This window comes from Merops nubicus, unplaced genomic scaffold (assembly GCF_000691845.1).
Source record: "Merops nubicus isolate BGI_N331 unplaced genomic scaffold, ASM69184v1 scaffold5199, whole genome shotgun sequence".
Lineage (NCBI taxonomy): Eukaryota > Metazoa > Chordata > Aves > Coraciiformes > Meropidae > Merops > Merops nubicus.
The window spans coordinates 27213-45494 of record NW_008631534.1 but is presented as its reverse complement, the minus strand read 5'-3'; the positions used below and the strand labels follow the sequence as shown (position 1 = coordinate 45494).

At 43.9% G+C, this 18282-nt stretch overlaps 1 protein-coding gene across 1 annotated transcript; it reads left to right on the top strand.

Annotated features, from left to right (window-relative positions):
- The first annotated feature begins 4 nt into the window (after positions 1-4).
- GABARAPL1 (GABA(A) receptor-associated protein like 1) lies at positions 5-6807 on the top strand. The gene is made up of 4 exons (XM_008947581.1): positions 5-94; positions 3779-3857; positions 4847-4965; positions 6411-6807. The coding sequence occupies exons 1-4, from the start codon at positions 5-7 to the stop codon at positions 6474-6476; spliced, it is 354 nt and encodes a 117-aa protein (XP_008945829.1). The 3' UTR covers positions 6477-6807.
- Positions 6808-18282: the final 11475 nt, after the last annotated feature.

The window sequence follows — 18282 nt, the reverse complement described above, 5'->3', positions numbered from 1 at the left end:
CAGCATGAAGTTCCAGTACAAGGAAGACCACCCGTTCGAGTACAGGAAAAAAGAAGGGGAGAAAATCAGGAAGAAATACCCCGACAGAGTCCCTGTGAGTGAGTGCGGGGCGATGGCGAGTGCCGGCGGGCGCCCCACGGCCCGCCCGCCCCTTCCCTTGCCGGCTGTCGTCTGCTGCTTGCTTTATGTTTTTTAAGGCAGAGGGCATGACGTTAGTAGAGGATTGGGCTCTCGATGACCCGATCCAGATTCCGCGCTGCCCCTCGCTGCGGCGCAGAGCCGGGCTGTTGTGTTATGGCGGGGGGGCGGGGGGGGGGGGGGGGGGCGCACCCCGCTACCCCCCGCCTCTCGGGCATCCGCAGTAACTCGACTGCGAGGACGCTGCTGATCCCTTTCTGGCAGCCTGCGTGCGTGGGGCTGGGGGTGGGGAAGGAGCTTACCGTAATCAGCTCTGTAAAAATGGAGACGAATGAGCGAGTTAACCAGGTACTCTTCATAGAAACCAAGGTCTTCATCCGTGTCGTCTGATACTTGCCCTTCATTTTTATTTTACTTTCTCTTGGCCTGTGTTCTAGATATAGTCATGGCTCTTCCTTGCATGAGAGAACAATGGTACCTCTTAGTCTTTCTGCCCTCCTTTTTAATAATCCTGTGAAAAAAACACCACTTGGAAAACAAGGTCATCTTCTAGTCAAAGTTTGCTTCCTCATCCTTAGGTTCCCTTAGAGCTGTGGAAAACACAGCTTTTTAATTACTGGTAATCATTAGAAAAAAAAAATTTCACATCAAATTAATTGTGATTTTTTTGTTATTGGTGTTCCTTTTCAATAAACGTTTTGCAAATGTTCTTTCCATACCCACTGGAGAGGTCTGTCCTAGATTTATTGCCCAGGGGTACTGCATGGAAAATAATTTAGACTCCCCCATAAATCTAGGGACAAGGGGGAAGTTACACCACGCATTTTCCTTGCAGGTTAACACAATTTTTTATCTTGGGAGTGGCCCTCGGCTGGACTTGCAAAAAGTTTTTGGAAGTCGGTATTTGGCTGCATTTGTCCTAGCTGTTTTTGGGACCCCTGGCACAGCGTAGCAGGTTGAGCACACAGAGAATCAGCGGTGAAGTGTGCGCGGCTCTGTGGTTGATGATAAGGATGGCAGAGGGCTCTGCAGGTCAGGAGTGAGACAACCTGTGAATTGAGGATTAACATGGCAGATTGTACAGCAGATCGTGATAGATATGTCTGGAAGAGTCATGTGGGGAGCCCGGGACCAGACCCGATCTGGCAAGAGGTAAAAGAGGTCAGGACAGGGGAGCATCAGCAGATCTTTACGAAGAAAGCCAGACCAGAATAACAAGGTTATAGTTAAAGCTAAGTGAAAACAAGGCATGGTGAGGCCCAGATGTGACTTGTGGGTGCTGTGTACAGAGCAAATGAATGCAGCAGACGACTGTTTCTTACATCGCTTCTGTCTCTACCCTTCTCGACAGCAGCATCCTTGAAGATGACACTGCAGTGCCCTGATACATCTCAGCATTTTGCTGAGATCATGCTGTTGGCACGGTCCCACATTACCACAGTCACCACCCAGCAACAACAGACATACAGATAATCTGTATCTGCCCTTTGGTTTTTCCTGACGCTTTCGTTTGTGTATGTGAAGGGTTTGGTGCTTCAGGAGAGATACCTGTGTTATAAGGCAAACTGACAACAGTTGATAGATTGGCAGAGCACCTTCATTCCTTCCCTGCCTCTTTCCAAGAGGGAGATCTTTCTTAAGCTTAGTGATCTGATTTAAAGCTTTCCTAGGGGCTTAGAAGCCCCAACACTCTCACCTCTTCCTCATAGGCATGACTTATTTATTATCTAATGACCAAGCTGCAAACCACCGTTTTGAGCCAGGGTGGTCACATCAGTGCTGCTAGCTAGCAGTTCTGCTTGTCAGTACCTTTTGAAATTGGAGGCAAGAACTAAAGGATTCTCTCCACTGCAGTTTATTGTGTTAGATGTTGCCTTGTTGGATGTGCAGGTGAAAAAATGGTCAAAGTGCTGTTGCTGTTCAGGCTGCACCTGTTCAGTGAGATTCTAGAACTGTCCTTCACAGCATTTAACAACTGCATCTTGTACAGAAATTCACATCCTGCCACAAACTGCCTGAAAGGGCTTGAATGCCTTGGACGAATTGAGGTGCTTGAAGTTCTTGAAGTAGCAGAGAGAACCACATTTCTAGTTTAAAACAGAACTTTCAGAGAGGTTGTCTGTGTTGGCAACATCCATATGGAGCACAGGGAAGAGACGTCCAAGCTAGCGTCTCTATGTTGTGACATGCTGTGCAGCTATTCACTTGGATCTAGAAGGAATTAAGATAGCATGGCACTTTGTCCAGGCTAAATACACCAAGCTCATCATCATAGTATCTTTCTCTGGCGTAATGTCTCACTGATGTGACAACACCATTTTGCTGCCAAAGAAGGCATAGTCTACAGCAGTTCAGACTTCTCTGTTATGCAACAGACAGAGTTGTTGATTTGGATTGCCAAAGAGCTATAGGAGCATGGAGTCCTTAGAAATTGATCCCCCAGTGTCTCAGATGGAATATTTACAATTATAGAGTCCAATGGAATTAGAAAATTGAGGAGGTTCAGAAAATCCAGCTTCTTGTTTAGGTGATCAAAATGGCTTCTGCAGAACAGCAAGCCTCATAGACTGAATCATGGAATACATCTCTCACCAGGTTCAAAAATATGTATCATAAAACAAACAAACAAACAAAACCTTCCTGCATTTTTTTTTTTTTTCTGTACAAACCCAGTAGTTCCAAGCGTTTCTAAGGCTTTTCATGCAAGGAGATCAGGTGACTTGGGAATACTTGTTTCTGAGGTAAACATTTTTCCTAGCTCTGGTTACAGAAATTTTCTTGTAGCAGATTTCTTGGTCTCTGACCTTACAGCTGCTGAGCTTCCTATTTTCCTATGTCATAATGACATTAGAATATAATGAGGATTAGTATTTCATGTCCGAGGTTGCTGTGAGTTCAGTTGTCCAGATGATAGCCTGTTTTTTAAATTATTAGCAAATGTCCATGGCTATATGAAGTAGGGAAAATAACCTTAAAGGATGTGAACTTCAGAATAGAAGATAACTATTGAAGAACTGAGGATTAAAAAAAACAAAAAACAAAAAAACAAAAAAAAAAAAAAAAAACAACAACAACAAAAAAAACATTCCTCAATGAGCTGTTACTTCTCTTTAATTCTTTGCTTCATTCTAGAGCACTTGGTGTTGGTGAGTGTAGAAATTAGGATGTGTGACTACTGGGAGTAGGGCTGATTTTGTGCCAGGCATTTTGGAACTGTAACCTGGAAACAGTTCGACTTACTTGTGGACTTGTGGTACTTATTGTGTTCATGTATTAGCCTCCTAGCAACTCCTTCATTCCAAATTAACCTGCTTTGGGACCATCAAGGTGACCTGATTTTCTTTTTCTCGGCCGCTATGGTTTATTTTTATTTCTGTTCCAGTCTCCCATTTTTTTTACTCACTGTACTTACTGCTGCTGTCCTAGGCTCCCAGCACAGCTATTGCCAGGGATTTTAGATCTTTGTCTCATCTATCTGTGCTTTCATGTTCTGTATTTCTTATAGATTAAATAAATTTCTAAAAGCCTGGTAGCACCATCTCACTCAGAGTAGTATCTTTGTCCACAGATGCTTTGTGGCCCATTTCATTTTATGATTCCTATGGGTTGTTTCTTGCTTTCTCTTACTGTCTCTCTCCAGGTAATTGTGGAAAAAGCACCAAAAGCCAGAGTACCTGACCTAGACAAGAGGAAGTATCTTGTGCCTTCTGACCTCACAGGTAACAAAGTATACCTCTTTTCTTCCTGGTTTTCAGTGACAAGGTCTCAGAAGTGCTTCATACCCTAGGATCTGCACCAAGGAAATACCCAGGCCGGCTCAACATCTTACCATTAGCCCAGTTGACCTGGTTGTGCTTGTTGTATTCATGTACCTCACAGCCTGGATTACAGCATGCAGAATTCTCGTCTGAGGTGTCCCACTGACTCAGCTAACGTGCATGTCACAGCTGACTTCTAGCTATGATGAAAATTACTGGACTGTGTATCCCAGGCAGCAGCATAATCATCAGCAGTGACCTAACTGCCAGTGTCAGAGGCTGTATCCTTGTTGCAGGAAGAGAGAAGTTCTTGAAATAGACCCATGGTTTTCCACCTCTGTGGTTGGAGTTATGGCTACAAAGTTCATTTTCAGAATGGTGATGATCATTTTGTGTGTGGTTAACATTTGTTTTCATTTCAGAACATGAATGAGTTAAAGGAACAGCATTTCTTTTTCTTGCACTGCATAGTGGATTGTGAAATACTTTGTTGTGCAACATAGCTCAAGCAAATATTAAGGAATTTGTTTTCAGGAATGTTACAACCATTTACACCAGGGGTAAATTCTTTAAGGTGCCTTTGATCTACAGGATTTAAAGGTTAAGCTAGTTAGTCTTCCTACCAGTCCCCACAGCAGAGCATTTCATACCATGATAGGTGGAGTGTGGATTTAGAGAGTACATGGCCTGGGGCATGTACCTGAGAAACTGCCAGGTCCTCTTGGATTGGCTGCTAGTACAGTTGCAGTCATGAAGTTACTGCTTTCTTTCCTGCATTGTTTATTTTTCTGTACTTTGTATGTACCGTCGGTGACTTCAACCACCAAAAGAAAACCACCATAGTTAGGGTAAAAAAAACCAAAACTACAACAGCAACAACAACAACAACAACAAAAAACCACCAAAATGTTCTTTCTGCATCTAAGGCATTTGCTTCTGTTCCTCTTCAGTTGGCCAGTTCTACTTCTTAATCCGAAAGCGTATCCACCTGAGGCCAGAAGATGCCCTGTTCTTCTTTGTCAATAATACCATCCCTCCCACCAGTGCTACCATGGGCCAGCTGTATGAGGTAAGCCTGGCCCATCTCTTCCTCCTTTTGTGGAGTGTCCGGGAGAGCGCGTATGCTCACTGAAGGACAACTGAACACTACTCAGCTGGCAGTGGGTGCAGGTTGGTCGCCAATGTCTGGACACAGACCCCCTTTGCCTGAGCTGTAACCCATCATCTCCTCAGGGAAGTGTCATCCTGCAGTTAGAAAGAGGAGCCTGAGGAGCCTCATCATCTTAACTGATCATTTGCCATTTGGAAGGGTTCTCATACCAGGTGGTGAATAGTTGCCCCAGCAATATGCTTGTCCTGTTGCTTTAACAAAGTACTGAAATAAACACTTTATGTTTCAGAGGAAGGATTGTGTCTAGGTGTAAGGGGGGAGTGGAACATACACACTGACTTTCCCGTTTATACAGAAGAGATTTCTTTTTAGCCAGTAAAAGCGCAGAGTATCACTAGGCAACCAACACTCTATATTGTCAAGGAACAGTTATCCTTTGTTCAGAGTTACTTTTTTGTTGCTCATACTGTATATGTGAGGACCTTGTAGGACACTGTGAACATTGCTGCCCAGCATTTCTACTGAGCAGTGTTATTTGATTGACCTTAAAGGCACATTTTGTGCCCACCAGTGGAATATGCCTCGATTATACAGCCATTATACTGTGGCTGGTTTGCGGCCTGGATTGATTCCTCCTCGTTTTCTCCTTCTGCTGTGTTAGTGTGTTTTAATAGCAGAGCTCCAGTATGGTGCTGTGAGCTTTGTTTGACCTGCCACTTTTTGACAATAACTGCGCAATTTGTATGTGGACCGATGAAGATTGTACGAGATTAACACACACAGGGAGTTTTCCAAGTCTGTACATGCAGGAGGAAGGTGTGTCCAATTGTCCAGAGCTGAGGTCAGGACAGTGTTCCTGGCACTTTGCAGACTTTTTGTGTCAGTGTACTCACTTAACATCTCAGCGTTACTGCCTATATGCATATCAGGACTAGAAATACGGCTGCTTGGCAAAGTGTTCTGAAAAACAACCAATAGAACCATAATTATCAAATATTGAATTATGTGGAGGTGATTTTTGACTTGTTAAAGCCTTCCAAGCTTCTCCTCTCAATCTTAAGGCCTTACCAATGCTGAGATTCTGCTGCACAGCCTGCAGCAGTCAGAGGCATTTCTGTTGTGTGTTTGGAGCACACTCTGGCTGTGGCTCGTCAAGTAAATTCTCTGTGTCCAGAAGCGTGGCATGCCTAAATTTAGAAGTAGAGCTGTGGCCAGAGAGTGGGAGTTGCCGTACACTCTCTTTGGTACGAGGGAGTGAATGAAGGCTTCAGTGTAAAGGAAGAGAACCAGGGAAAGCGGGGTTATGCCCGCTTGTGCTCACGGCTGTCTCTTGGTTGGGCTTTTTCACAGGTAAGGAGGTACAGGGCTTCGGTTTGTTACCTTCTCCCTTTCTCCCCTTACAGGATAACCACGAGGAGGACTATTTTCTCTACGTGGCCTACAGCGATGAGAGCGTCTATGGCAAGTGACCACCAGCCCCTTGGGCACGCAGGCGAGATGGACTGTTGGAATGGATTTGTGGAGGGGAGTGTTGGAGAGGAGGAAGGAGGATGCCTGAGAAGAGGGGAAGAGAACTGGAAGTGAACCACATGCACAATGCCATCACCTTCCATGCATTAATTATAACCATTGTTTTTTAAATTCAGGGGTGGGAGGGTAGGGAGACCGTGTATGAAAAGGTGAAATGAAAGGCTAGCGAGGAGTTCTGTGCTGAGGGATGGGGAGACTCCGCTGTTAATAGTTCTTCTCTTGCCACAGCTGGAAGTAGTTAGCCAGTACTGGAGGCTGCTAGACAAGGCAGTGTGGTGGAGCTCCAGGAGAGTGGCTGGGCAGGATGGCCATTCTGGTATAACCCTTTCATTGGATGAAGAAGGCATGCCATGTATTGAACACTGACCTTGTCACGCCTTGCCCACGGCACAGGCTGCACTCCTGTGTGAGCATTCAGTGGGCTGTGAAGTACTTCACTCTGGCTGTCAGGCAAGGCTGTCCTGTGCTGACAGTCCTCACTCCAGCTGCTACCTGTGAAGCGTTCCAAGACTATTGTGTTTCCCGTCACTTCCATCAGTATTAGAAGGGCTAACTGAGGGCTGGGAATCACTCAACTGTGAGATTTGAAAGCTGGAGAAAAGAAGGAAGGATTTTGTTGTTGTTGTTGTGGCTTTAATGGCAAGTGCTGGACAGAATTAGAGATGACCCTTTCATTCTTAGTGAAGTCAACTGACAAAATCATAAGCACAGGGCTTGAAAGGACCTCAAGAGAATAACTAGCCCACTCTAGCTCTGAGACAGGATTGAGTATACCAGATGTCCACCGTGGCTGCTCATCAACTTGTTCTTGGTGAACTTCACTGCAGCAGATACAGGAGGCTGCAGAGTTCATCTGTTCAGTTCCTAGCTAGAAGAGAGCTATTCTTGCTACCTAAAATTAGTGTCCCTTGCTGTGTGATAAGGCAACTATTAATGGTCTTGTTATCGGTGAACACAGAAAATTACCTATCAGTGTGTCCTTGTACCAGTCTTCTGCAGATTTGAAGATGACAGAAGTCCTGTGGGTTTAGCCTTCCCTTCCACATTTCATCACTGTACAGCCCTTGCACCATATGAGCAAGTGGGAGAAATCAGTTGCTTCCATATGTGTTTTGCTGGCTTTTTGTGATTGGACAGCAATGCTACTCTTCGCCACAGGAGAGGTGCTTTTAGACTTGAAGGGGAAGTGGAATAGATTCTTTGTAGATATTTTTAAAAATAACTTTCTTTTAAGCCAGCGTTGTTCTTAGAAAGATGCCAGATAGATGCTGTCCCGTGCAAGCCTTACACTGTCATGCCAAAACACTTTCTTCCCAGTGGCACAAACAGCAAATTTTCCCATAACTGCCGTAACTCTGGTGAAGGGGTGGGGCTTGGGGAGTGAGCTGACTGTCAGGAAAATTCTAGGGTTTTATCTCAAAATCAAAGAACAGGACCTGAATTACTGTAAACATTCCTACATTTAAGAGAAGGACCAACAGGAGGGAAAAGACAAGAAGGATGACAGGCAGATTCCGAAGAAAGTTGAAGGTGTTTCCCTTATTTACATGAAGTTAAATCACAGTTCTCTGCATTCCTCAGGAATGAGAAATCAAGGTGAGTGCTCCTTTCATTAGGCAAGACAGGTAATCAGGTTTCAGCCTTATCTGGCACATGTTCACAGAGCTACAAGAGCCAGAAGAGCAGGCTGAGAGTGTGAAGTGGGAGTCACTGTCAGAACTGTGTGAAGGCCAGGGAAGGCTGTGTAGTGGGGCAGGAGGTGCCTCTTTGGTATGGGAAGTAGCAGAAGAATGGGAGAGGAGGGAGGGACTGCAAAGGATGTAGACAGAGTAGCTACAGTGGGCAGACAGGAAATGGAACAAAGGATGAAGTGAGTGGGTTACTAGCCCGTTTTTCATCCTGAACTTCCAGTTTGCTGTTCCATTATGCATTCACCTGGAATAAACGTTTGGATGTGTTGTACCTACTGCCAACTTGGATAACTTCAGTTTCTGCCTGCAGTGCTCAGTCCTCTTTCTGGCCCACTCTCTTCCAATTACCAGGTTCTTTTCACATCCTTTGGGTGCAAACCCACATCAGACTCTTGTTTTAGGAAGCTATGAGTGTTCTGAAGCAGAGAACAGACCCAGGAGGCTTTCTGTGGTAAAAGACAAGATGTGGGCAGATGGTGGGCATCTCTCTGCTGCTGTCCCACTTGCTCTCGTGTGTGCTGCCAAGCATGTGGTGGTGCATTGTCACAAATGAGCCTGTGCTTGGGGAGAAAGAGTTGGCATCTGGGTTGCTTGGTGTTGTGTTCGGACCTCTCCCCTCCCACTGCTAGGTTTATGAGTGACGTGTGGGACTAATCTCAGCCCTTTGTTACATGTAGAGTTTGCAGTTTTATTTAGTTACTTTATGGTTCTTTTAACTGGATTGTGGCATTTACTTCTGTTTTTGTGCTAGTCCAGTATTACACGAGGCAACGATGGTAATTCTTTTTTGTGTTGGTTAGCTGCAGGTTCTTGTAACATAAAGTTCATACTACTTGAGCTAAAGCAACCAATCAATAAAGATGCATTTGAAAACCACAGGCTTGGTTCAAAACAGATGACTAGTATTTCTTTCTGATGGGGGCTTGTAAATAAAGGGACAGTATTGCCAGAACTTCTTGCTGCTGCTTCTTCCCAGGACCCCAGATGTTCTCTGTCCTATCTACTAGGGCAAGTCACTTCTCTCCTTTGTTTGGGTATGTTGTCACACACACAGAGCTGGCTGTCTCCTGCCATGCCACCAATGTGAACTCTGATTATACCCAGATGACACAAGAAGGTCTTTAGAAGTATAACAGATGCACTGAGGCATTCTGTGCCATTTTAAGGCGCTGAACAGTCCTAGCCAGTTGATGGGGCCCTGGGGGCACCATGAGCCCTCATTGTCCCTGTCAGGCCCCTGGACCCACCCGTCCCCTGCCCATGGCCCAGGACCCCAGCTCAGCACCACCAGGGCTGTCAGCACCTGCCCCAGTGATGCTGCAGCAGGGCTGGTTTCCAGCTCCCCACAGTCCTGCCCTGCCTAGACATGAGCCCCACCGACCCAGGCTCACAGGGCCCAGCCTCAGCCCATAACCACAGCCATGCCATCACTGGGCCCGTTCCTGACCCTGGCCTGCAGATGGGGTTCTCATCTGGACTTGCCTTAGCACCATAATAACCATTATGGCTGGGGCTTGTGCCTGGACATGGCCACCAGCCCCAGGTCTGCCCTGCTGCCCCTGTTGGGTGCAGTGTAGGATGGATCCCATGGTGCCCTTCCAGCCATGCTCCTCAGAAAGTTGCTAGCCCTGTCTGTCTGGTGACAGCTTAAGCTGAGGTGGCACTCCTAGCTGTGGGCAGAGGGGGTGGGGGGAGTGCCTGAGCAGGTCCCTCTGTGCCCTCTAAAGATAGGAAAAGCAGAAGTAAGGAAATCTGGGACTCCTTGAAAGGTAAGCCTGCAGTAGAGGCAGTTCTAGGCTGCTTGTCTTTGTAGATACTCGTGCGCTGAGAGGGAAAGGGACCTACTGGGAGCAGACAAGGCTACTTCACACACCATGTCTGGGGACAAAGAGGTAACAGAAACCTCTGTCTCCAGGAGGCACACTGCAACACTACTGCAGTCTGCAGCCACTAAGCTGCCTTTTATCTATGCAGTGCAAAGGATGCCCAGAAAGCATCAGGTCACAGGAAACCTTGGAGGAAAGGAACTGACTACCTACAGTCATATTTCAGAGGTGAAGAAACAGCAGTCCCTCTTCCTCTATCCTTTGCAACTGTAGGTGAAAATTAGAGTCTGGAGAAGCAGAACCCTTCTCACTAGGACTGGATTGTGTTGGGAAAACAGGGGGGAGGCAAGACTGGAGTACTGGCAGTTTGTGGAGAGCAGATGGAGATAGTAGCCTGGTGGAGCAAGGTGTGGGAGGAGAGTAAGAACAGACCAGTGAAAGGACTGCAGGATGTGAGCGAGCCTGGCAGAGCTGTGTGGGAAGCCCAGTACTGGAACAGCACAGAGACTGCAAGGCAGGAGTGAAAGATACAGATGGCATAAGCTAATGCCAAAGGTATTGCAGTAGAAGCTCCTCCTAGATTAGGTGGGTGGGGTCTCCATTAGGTACCTGTGCATTCAGACTGCTGTCACTACCAGTAGCACAGCTGCATGTAGGGCTTCTCACAAAGCTGAGTATCCGATGAAGCCATGGTTATTGGCCTATGCACCCCCCTATCTGGTTCTTTTGCACATAGTCATTACAGTAGCCACCTGAGACCCCCGTGACTACTGTGCTATCTTAATGCTATCCGTTAACCTTTTTGACCCTGGCTTGTACAGGACATCCTAAATGCCTTTGCCTGACATCACAAAGGAAATCTATGGCAGTCTCTCACAGGGATGAAAACTTCTTTTTCTTAAGAGCTATTCTGAGCCTAAGAGCAGGTACAAAGGGCAACAGAGTCAAATATTTAGGAGAGAACAACTAGAAGACAATAGGCAAAACAAGCCTTTTGGAATGAGAGCTGAGGAAGGTGGGAACCAAGCTGCAATGTACGGTGTAAGAATGTATATAACAGCTATGGGGAAGACACTAACAGAGATTAGAATCTGAAATAAGTATTTTTCAATTATACTGTAATTGTTCAGCTGTAACATTAAAATATGTGTTTGGTTTGTGTCTGGAGAGGTTCTGGTGGTGGAGGAGGGGGGCTACTGTTTTGGCTTCTGTAAGAAGGTTTGAGAAAGCTCCCCCAGCTCCAGGTCAGACCTGCCTCTGGCCAAGGCTAAGCAAATCAGTGCCTCCGTGACAACCTATGTAAGAGGAGAAAACCTGTCGGGCATTCTCCTTTCTTCAGGGACTCCTGTTGTTTGGGAGAAGAGTGAGACTAGAGAGAGACAACCAAGGTCACTGAGGAAGGGAGGAGGAGAGGCATGCCAGAGCAGCTGTTCCCCTTCAGCCTGTGGTGAGATGGCAGGCTGAACCCCTGCAGGCGTTAGAGAGCAGCAGGGGAGCAGAACCCCATCTGTGGAGGCTCCCACACTGGAGCAGGGGACTGATCCCTAAGAAGTCCATGACTCTGAGGGAGGCCCATGCTGGAGCAGTCTGTTGCTGTGAGGACTGAGACATGCAGAGGGGACCCACACTGGTAGAAGAAGTTCATGGGAGCTCCCATGGGAGGGATGCCACACTGCAGCATGGGGGAAGTTTTCCCCCTGAGGAGGAAGGAGCAGCAGAAACAACATGGGACAGACTGACCTCAACGCCCCTTCGCCACCCCCTGTGCTGCTTGGAAGGAGGAGGTAGAGAACCAGGAGCAGAGCTGAACCTTGGAAGAAGAAAGGGGTGGGGGTAAGGTATTTTTAAGACCCAGCTGTGTTTATCACTGTCCTACTCTGCTTCAATTAGTAAATTTGTGGTGGCTTTGTTTTTTACATTAAATTGATTTTGTTTCCCCAAGTCGAGCTTGGTTTTTATCCACAACCATAACTGGGGAAGGAGCCCTCCCTGTGCTCTGCCTCAACCCTACAGCTTTCTGTTGTATTTTCACCTCCCGATCCCATGGGGGGTGGGAGGAGTTAGGAGGGAGCCAGCAGCTGCTTAGTGCTTTGTTGCTGGCTGGGCTTAAACCCTGACAAGGTCTCACTCACAGTTCATTTTTTCCAAGGGGCATACAACAGAAAAGGGGCAGTGACAGGTCTGGTTTATTTCATTAGTTTGCATCTTAATACTTCACACTTATCTAAGTCCTGTATGACAGTCTCAGTCCTTTCAGAAATAGTGATGTATTCAGCCTCACAGCAGCCCAGTGGGGTAGCTCTTACTGTCTCCATCCTGCTACTGGGGAAGCTGGGGCACAGACCTGTGGAGTGGCTTGCCTCAAGGCCATGAAACAAGTCAGAGGCAGAGAAGAAAAAAGCCTTGTCCCTCTGCTCTCTAGCACCTCTAATAACTCATTACACAGTAAAAATTGAAGTGTGGATTCTGTCTATTCTTATTATCTTTCACTAATGAAAGAAACAGTTAATCATCTTTGGGTACACAGGATTGAAACCTTTTGATGTTCTGCCATGTGCAGACTGGAAACGCTTTCGTTGATTTCGTTGCCAGAACCAGCACAAAAAGGTGGCTCCTACTCCTGACACACTGCCAAGAAAACACTGCTGAATTGTCTTTGAGCAACAGCTCTGGTCAAAGCTCATTGATACATTTATCAGTGCCTTCTTTCTCTGGAACAAAAAACAAATCACATTGCAACCCTGGAAAAAACAAGGTGCATTTTCTTCTTGTCATTTGCATTTTGTTGGATTTTCTGGCAACTTATAAGTGTTTTGTATCTGCTGTTCTATTTTATTATGAAGATGTTTCATAAAATTTGCAAAAAAAAATTTATTGTTTTCAAAGAAATTGCAAATTTCTTTTATTTAGAAGCCTAAATGTAATTTTGAAAGAATTTAGACTCACTCTTGAAAATTATTAAATAAATGCAACACTGTAGCCACAGATTTCCAGTAATACTTTGTTTTGTAGTTTTTTTAAAGACATAGACACATGACTAAGCAGAAAGAAATCTTAATGTTTTTGAAACTACATGGCTATATGCATCTGTGGTTGTCTAAATAAAAAGGCACCGTACGTCTGCGGACGCGGTTCCTTCCCTCAGCCACAATGGTTGTCACTATCTATTGCTGCCTGAGACAGCCAGGAAGTCACCAATTACCTCATTTTCATATCATGCCAAGCTCCTTTAGCTTTCACCATGTGTTAAGCCAATTAGTGGTCTTTTCTGGGATCACTAATATATTACAAGGATGTAAAGTTGTTAGAAGTTCCTCTGTGCTTCACGTTTCTTTCTGTTGTATACCTGAATCATCTGGAACAGGGCAGATGTAGCTCAGAGCCTTGGTGAGCCTTCCCTATAACAGCTATTTGTGCTTTCCTTGCTTTCCTCAGTGCACATCAGAATCATCTGGTGTTCAAGCTGGCAAAGCAGTTCAGGTCTCATTTTTTCTGATTGATAACTTTGGGCAACTTTCACCACGTGACAAGCCTAGCCTCCATTTCCAAAGGATCTCAAAGCAATCTACAGAGACTGATACTAAATCGGTCATCCTACTTATGGAAAGGCAGCTGTTCTTTGAGTTGCAGAAAACAATCATAGATTAGCTAGGTACAGGACAAATCAGGTCTCTGAAACAGGAAGGGAGGGGGAAGGATTCTGTCTCCTAGAACTGGGTCAACACTTTCATAGACTAATCCACTTTCAGAAATACTGAAGATAATCTACTATTATTCATAAGCTTAGTTAGAAAATTATTTTCTGTCTCCAAATAGCATAGATTTTTATTGGAAACATGAAAGATGTAAGCCATGAGTAGTGTGGGAGTTTTAAAGGCAGAAAAGGGAAGGCTAAATTATATAATGAAACAACAGAGAAAAATTAGATATACTGACTACAGTCTGGGGAGTGTGTTTTCTGAAGCATTTTGTACCGCCCCTTAAAAAGTACAGAAAAAGAGACAGGGTGAACTACTCTAACCCAGTGTAAGCCAGAAACATTCCAGATATCCCTGTTTTCCACTTTCAGACAATTGTTATCATAAGCATTTTCTATTAAAATTCATGTTTGGGTTAAAGAAATCAAATAACCACTGTTTATGTGAGATATTTCTTTGTCCACCTGATGGGATGCTGGAGTTGTGAACCTCTGAAGTGTAGAACAGGGATTGTGAAGTCATCCGATGGGACAGATTCTGCAGTGTTAGTGCAGGACCCAAGACCACAACAGTAAGTAGGATTCACTGCTATGAAGTTTAGAGGCTGTAACCAAAACTTAAATTTCCTGCAGTTCAGTGTAAAGAATAGCCTTATCCTTCCAGCTAGGTGACAATAACTAACCAATGCCTCTGGACCAAGAAGCAGCAGTAAGTCTCTAACGGACCAGAAAGAGCACCAAAGGAGACTTAGAAGAGTTACACTGGAAGAAAAAATATCAGATGCTTAATTCTGTTTTCATTGGCACTACTGAAGACTTTCAATTTGGATTCTATGAGAGCACACTGCACTCAAAAGCAGAGGCAAGTTTCCGCTCTAGGCTAACTTCATGGCACTGAGACTGGTAAAGTTTTACAGAGGCAATGATAGTATCTTGCCTTGTCTATACACACCAGCTTAAATTATCTCTCCTCCTCCAACATATGAACAAGTAATTTGATCAAATTCAGGTTTCCTTTATGTTAAAAGACTGTTCTAAGCAACTCTTTTTTTTCCTCCTGGAGACCGTAACATTTTTTTTAGCTAAATAAAAATTTACATTTACATCAAAATACTTGGGAATCTCTCCTGCCAAACCTGTGCATAATTAGTAAATATTTTTCCATTTATTTTTTGTACAAGGAGATATTAATAGATTTTGTAATTATCTTATTTCTTTGTAGTTTTGAAAAAAAAAAAGAAAAAGAACAACAGAAATAATTAGCTGGTCTGAGTCTCCCATATACACTATATGAAGACAGCCAACAGGACTTCAGTCAAGGAGTAATAAAAAAAATTAAAAGGAAATTATTTTAGCTTTTTGATGAACCAGATGAAGATAAATGAAAATAAATTAATTAAAAATAAAAGTCTGCAGAAATATTATGTTTAAATGGAAATTTATTTAAAATAAATTACTTACTGTTAGTTAATTACTGTTGACAAGCAGTTGGTTCAAAGCACTAAGAACTGCAAGGTCTGGCACTCTGTGATTCTGTAAATTAAAACAGCATTTCTTATTAAAACATATCTTGTGATTTGCTGAGGTTCAGATATATAATTTCTTTTCTTGCTGCACTGAGGAATCTGCAGAAATAAAGTTTTGTTTTCCAGTCATTTTCCAGTCAACGGCTTTTAGTCTGTGACCTGAAATTTCACAGCAGCTTAAGTGGTAGGAGGAGCAGGTAATGAGGAGTAGAAAAATATGAAAATAGCAGAAATTTGCACATTTTGTTAAATCATATTTAAGTTACTGCTTTTATCCTGTTGACTAATTTTTCTAACTAGTGTAAAATGTAATTTGGAACTGATATTAGGAAATCTCAAACCAAATACAATGTTTTAGACTTAGTATATTGCTTTGAGAGGCTAATTTTGCTTGAACAAGTCTCTATTAGAAATTAGTTTATTTACAGCTCCATTTAATGGTACAATGTTCCTTTTCAAGTGTTTTGGTATACATTAAGTGCCTTGAGTTTTTTCCTAAGCATTTCCATTGAAAGGCATAATAACACACTATTATGATTCCCATCTCAATTAGTTATTTTTGCAAGTTCATGTTCTGTAGGATTCTTTGCATCTTTTCCTGGTCTTTAGCAATATCTGGCTTAGCTGAAAATTAAAATCACTAAACAGAATTAATTCTAACTCCAACCAGGACACCATTAAATATTAATGTGTTATTTACTCATTTCACAGAAATTAATAACATATTTGTATATATCTCAAAAGCAGGCTGAAGAGACAGAATAATTACTAGAATCAATGCCCTGTCCTTCCTCCCATCAGTTACTATTTCTTTTATTTCACAATTGTAAACTTGTTTCAGAGCTATGGCAAGCTAAAGCAAATTGTAGGCGAACAATTTTCGGCAAAGTTTGAGAATCTACATGCACTGTTCTCCTCTGCACATTCACCATCTCCACTCCTTGAGCGGTGCTGAACTTCCAGTTCAGTAAAAATGACAAATGATTTCTCCAAAAGGAAATGCTATCACAACATTTGCTCTTAGAAGCATCCAAACAGAGGAACTCTTTGTGATGTGGATGTGGCCTCAGAATAGCATCCTTAAAATCTCCTGATACCACATTTCATAGACTCATAGAACGGCTTTGGTTGGAAGGGACCCTAGAGATCATCTAACCCAACCTCCAGCCATGGGCAGGGACACCTCTCAACCAGACCAGGTTGCTCAAGGCCTCACCCAACCTGGCCTCAAACACCTCCAGAGAGGGGCACCCACAACCCCTCTGGGCAATCTAGTCCAGAGTCTCTCCACCCTCATACTGAAAAACTTCTTCCTAAGATCCAGTCTAAACCAACTCTCCTTCAGTTTAAAACTATTTCCCCTTGGCCTGTTGTTAGACACTCTTGTGAAAAGTCCCTCTCCAGCCTTCCTGTAGCTTCCCTTCAGGTCCTGGAAGGCAGCTATAGGATCGCCCCAGAGTCTTGTCTTCTCCAGGCAGAACAATCCCAAAATGAGGGCACTCCTCAGCCTATCCTCATAGCAGAGATGCTCCAGCCCCTGGATCAACTTTGTGGCCTTCCTCTGTACTCGTTCTAACAGATCTATGTCCCTTTTATGGTGAGGACACCAGAACTGGATGCAGTATTTGAGGTGGGGTCTCACAAGAGGTCCACAAGGACCTTGTGATTTTTATATGATAGAGATGCAAATGGGTGTAGGACACCACCATGTGGAGTAGCCAATAGAGGCAGCTAACTTCTATTTTTCACTTTGGGCAGTCAATAGGTGATGATGTTTTCTGTTCTCTCAGTCCATTTAAAAAAAAATATTAGTATTAGTATTATTTCTTTCACTCTTTTGTTTGTCAGTGGTATCTGAAGCTGTCTCCAGTTCCTAAGTAGACAGTTACTCTTCAAAGATGCCAGCTGTACTTCTCAAGGATGCTTCTTCAGCAGGCATTGTATCTGATCCTATTTCAGCAGGTATCTTCTTCTGTTTAGTAATCTCCCCCTTATAAACAGGTTGGCTTTCTGGCTCTTCAGATCACAGCACTCCCTGGGCTATGACCACCTATGGATCACTAGGAGTGAGATGACATCATACCCTGTGCCTGGGTATGAGGGTGAGGGGACTGTGAGTAGGATGTAAGGGCTTCTTTTAATTTAATTCATGCATTGTTTTTATTCAGTTTATAATAATTCATCATCAAACACCAGACGTTGTTAGGCTTGTGGACAGGCCACACAGGGGAGTGATATGGGGAATGAATTTTCTGAAAATTACCCCATCTATCTAAACCCTAAATGAAAGCAGTTACACCTTTTGAGGCTTCAGGGTGAATACAACTTTGTTGTACATGGACTAAGGTACTTTTAGGTAAATTAGGTGCAGCCTCTAACAGAAAAGTAGTAGGCCCTCCTGCTGTTATTTCATCCATAGAAATTACAGAAATAAGAGTTTGATGGTCTGGCACCCAAGTGCCTAAAGGAGTCTTAATAGTCTGAGATTTTAATACATCCAAACTTATATACATAAGGGTCCTACCATCACTAGAGGTCTCAGTATTCTTCCACGGGGCAAATTAAATTTTATCCTGGCCAGAGGGAGCTCCTGTCTTTTTTTCAGCAATCCCTGTTACAGAAAGACTTTCTCAAAGTTTTCTGAATTAATCCAGGGGAATCCTCAGCTTCAGTCATTGATATCAAGGCTTCCATATGCATGAGAAAAGAGACAGAATATAAATCCATTACTTCAATGTTATAAAAGGTCTTTTACTAGTATTAATTTAAAAAATTCTGTCCCCTTGGGTCAGATCAGCAGAACTCCCTGGGCTGGAAATAGGAATTTCTTTGTTTCCCAGACGGAGGATTGGGAAAGCAGGAATATTCCTATCCAATCCTCATTCAGCTTTTTGCAGTACTCTAAGGACATCTGCCTTAGGTGTTCTGCATTAACATTTGTAGTGGTTGTCATGACCTGAGGTGGGGCAGTGCCTCTGTCTCTGGCTGGAGAGGGGAACTGTACC

What these genes read in the sequence shown, in the direction of transcription:
- GABARAPL1 (XM_008947581.1), top strand. Translation starts at nt 5, where the DNA reads ATGAAGTTCCAGTACAAGGAAGACCACCCGTTCGAGTACAGGAAAAAA. An exon ending in TGTGCCTTCTGACCTCACAG is followed by an intron (nt 3,858 to 4,846) that starts GTAACAAAGTAT and finishes GTTCCTCTTCAG; the next exon opens with TTGGCCAGTTCTACTTCTTA. An exon ending in CCATGGGCCAGCTGTATGAG is followed by an intron (nt 4,966 to 6,410) that starts GTAAGCCTGGCC and finishes CTCCCCTTACAG; the next exon opens with GATAACCACGAGGAGGACTA.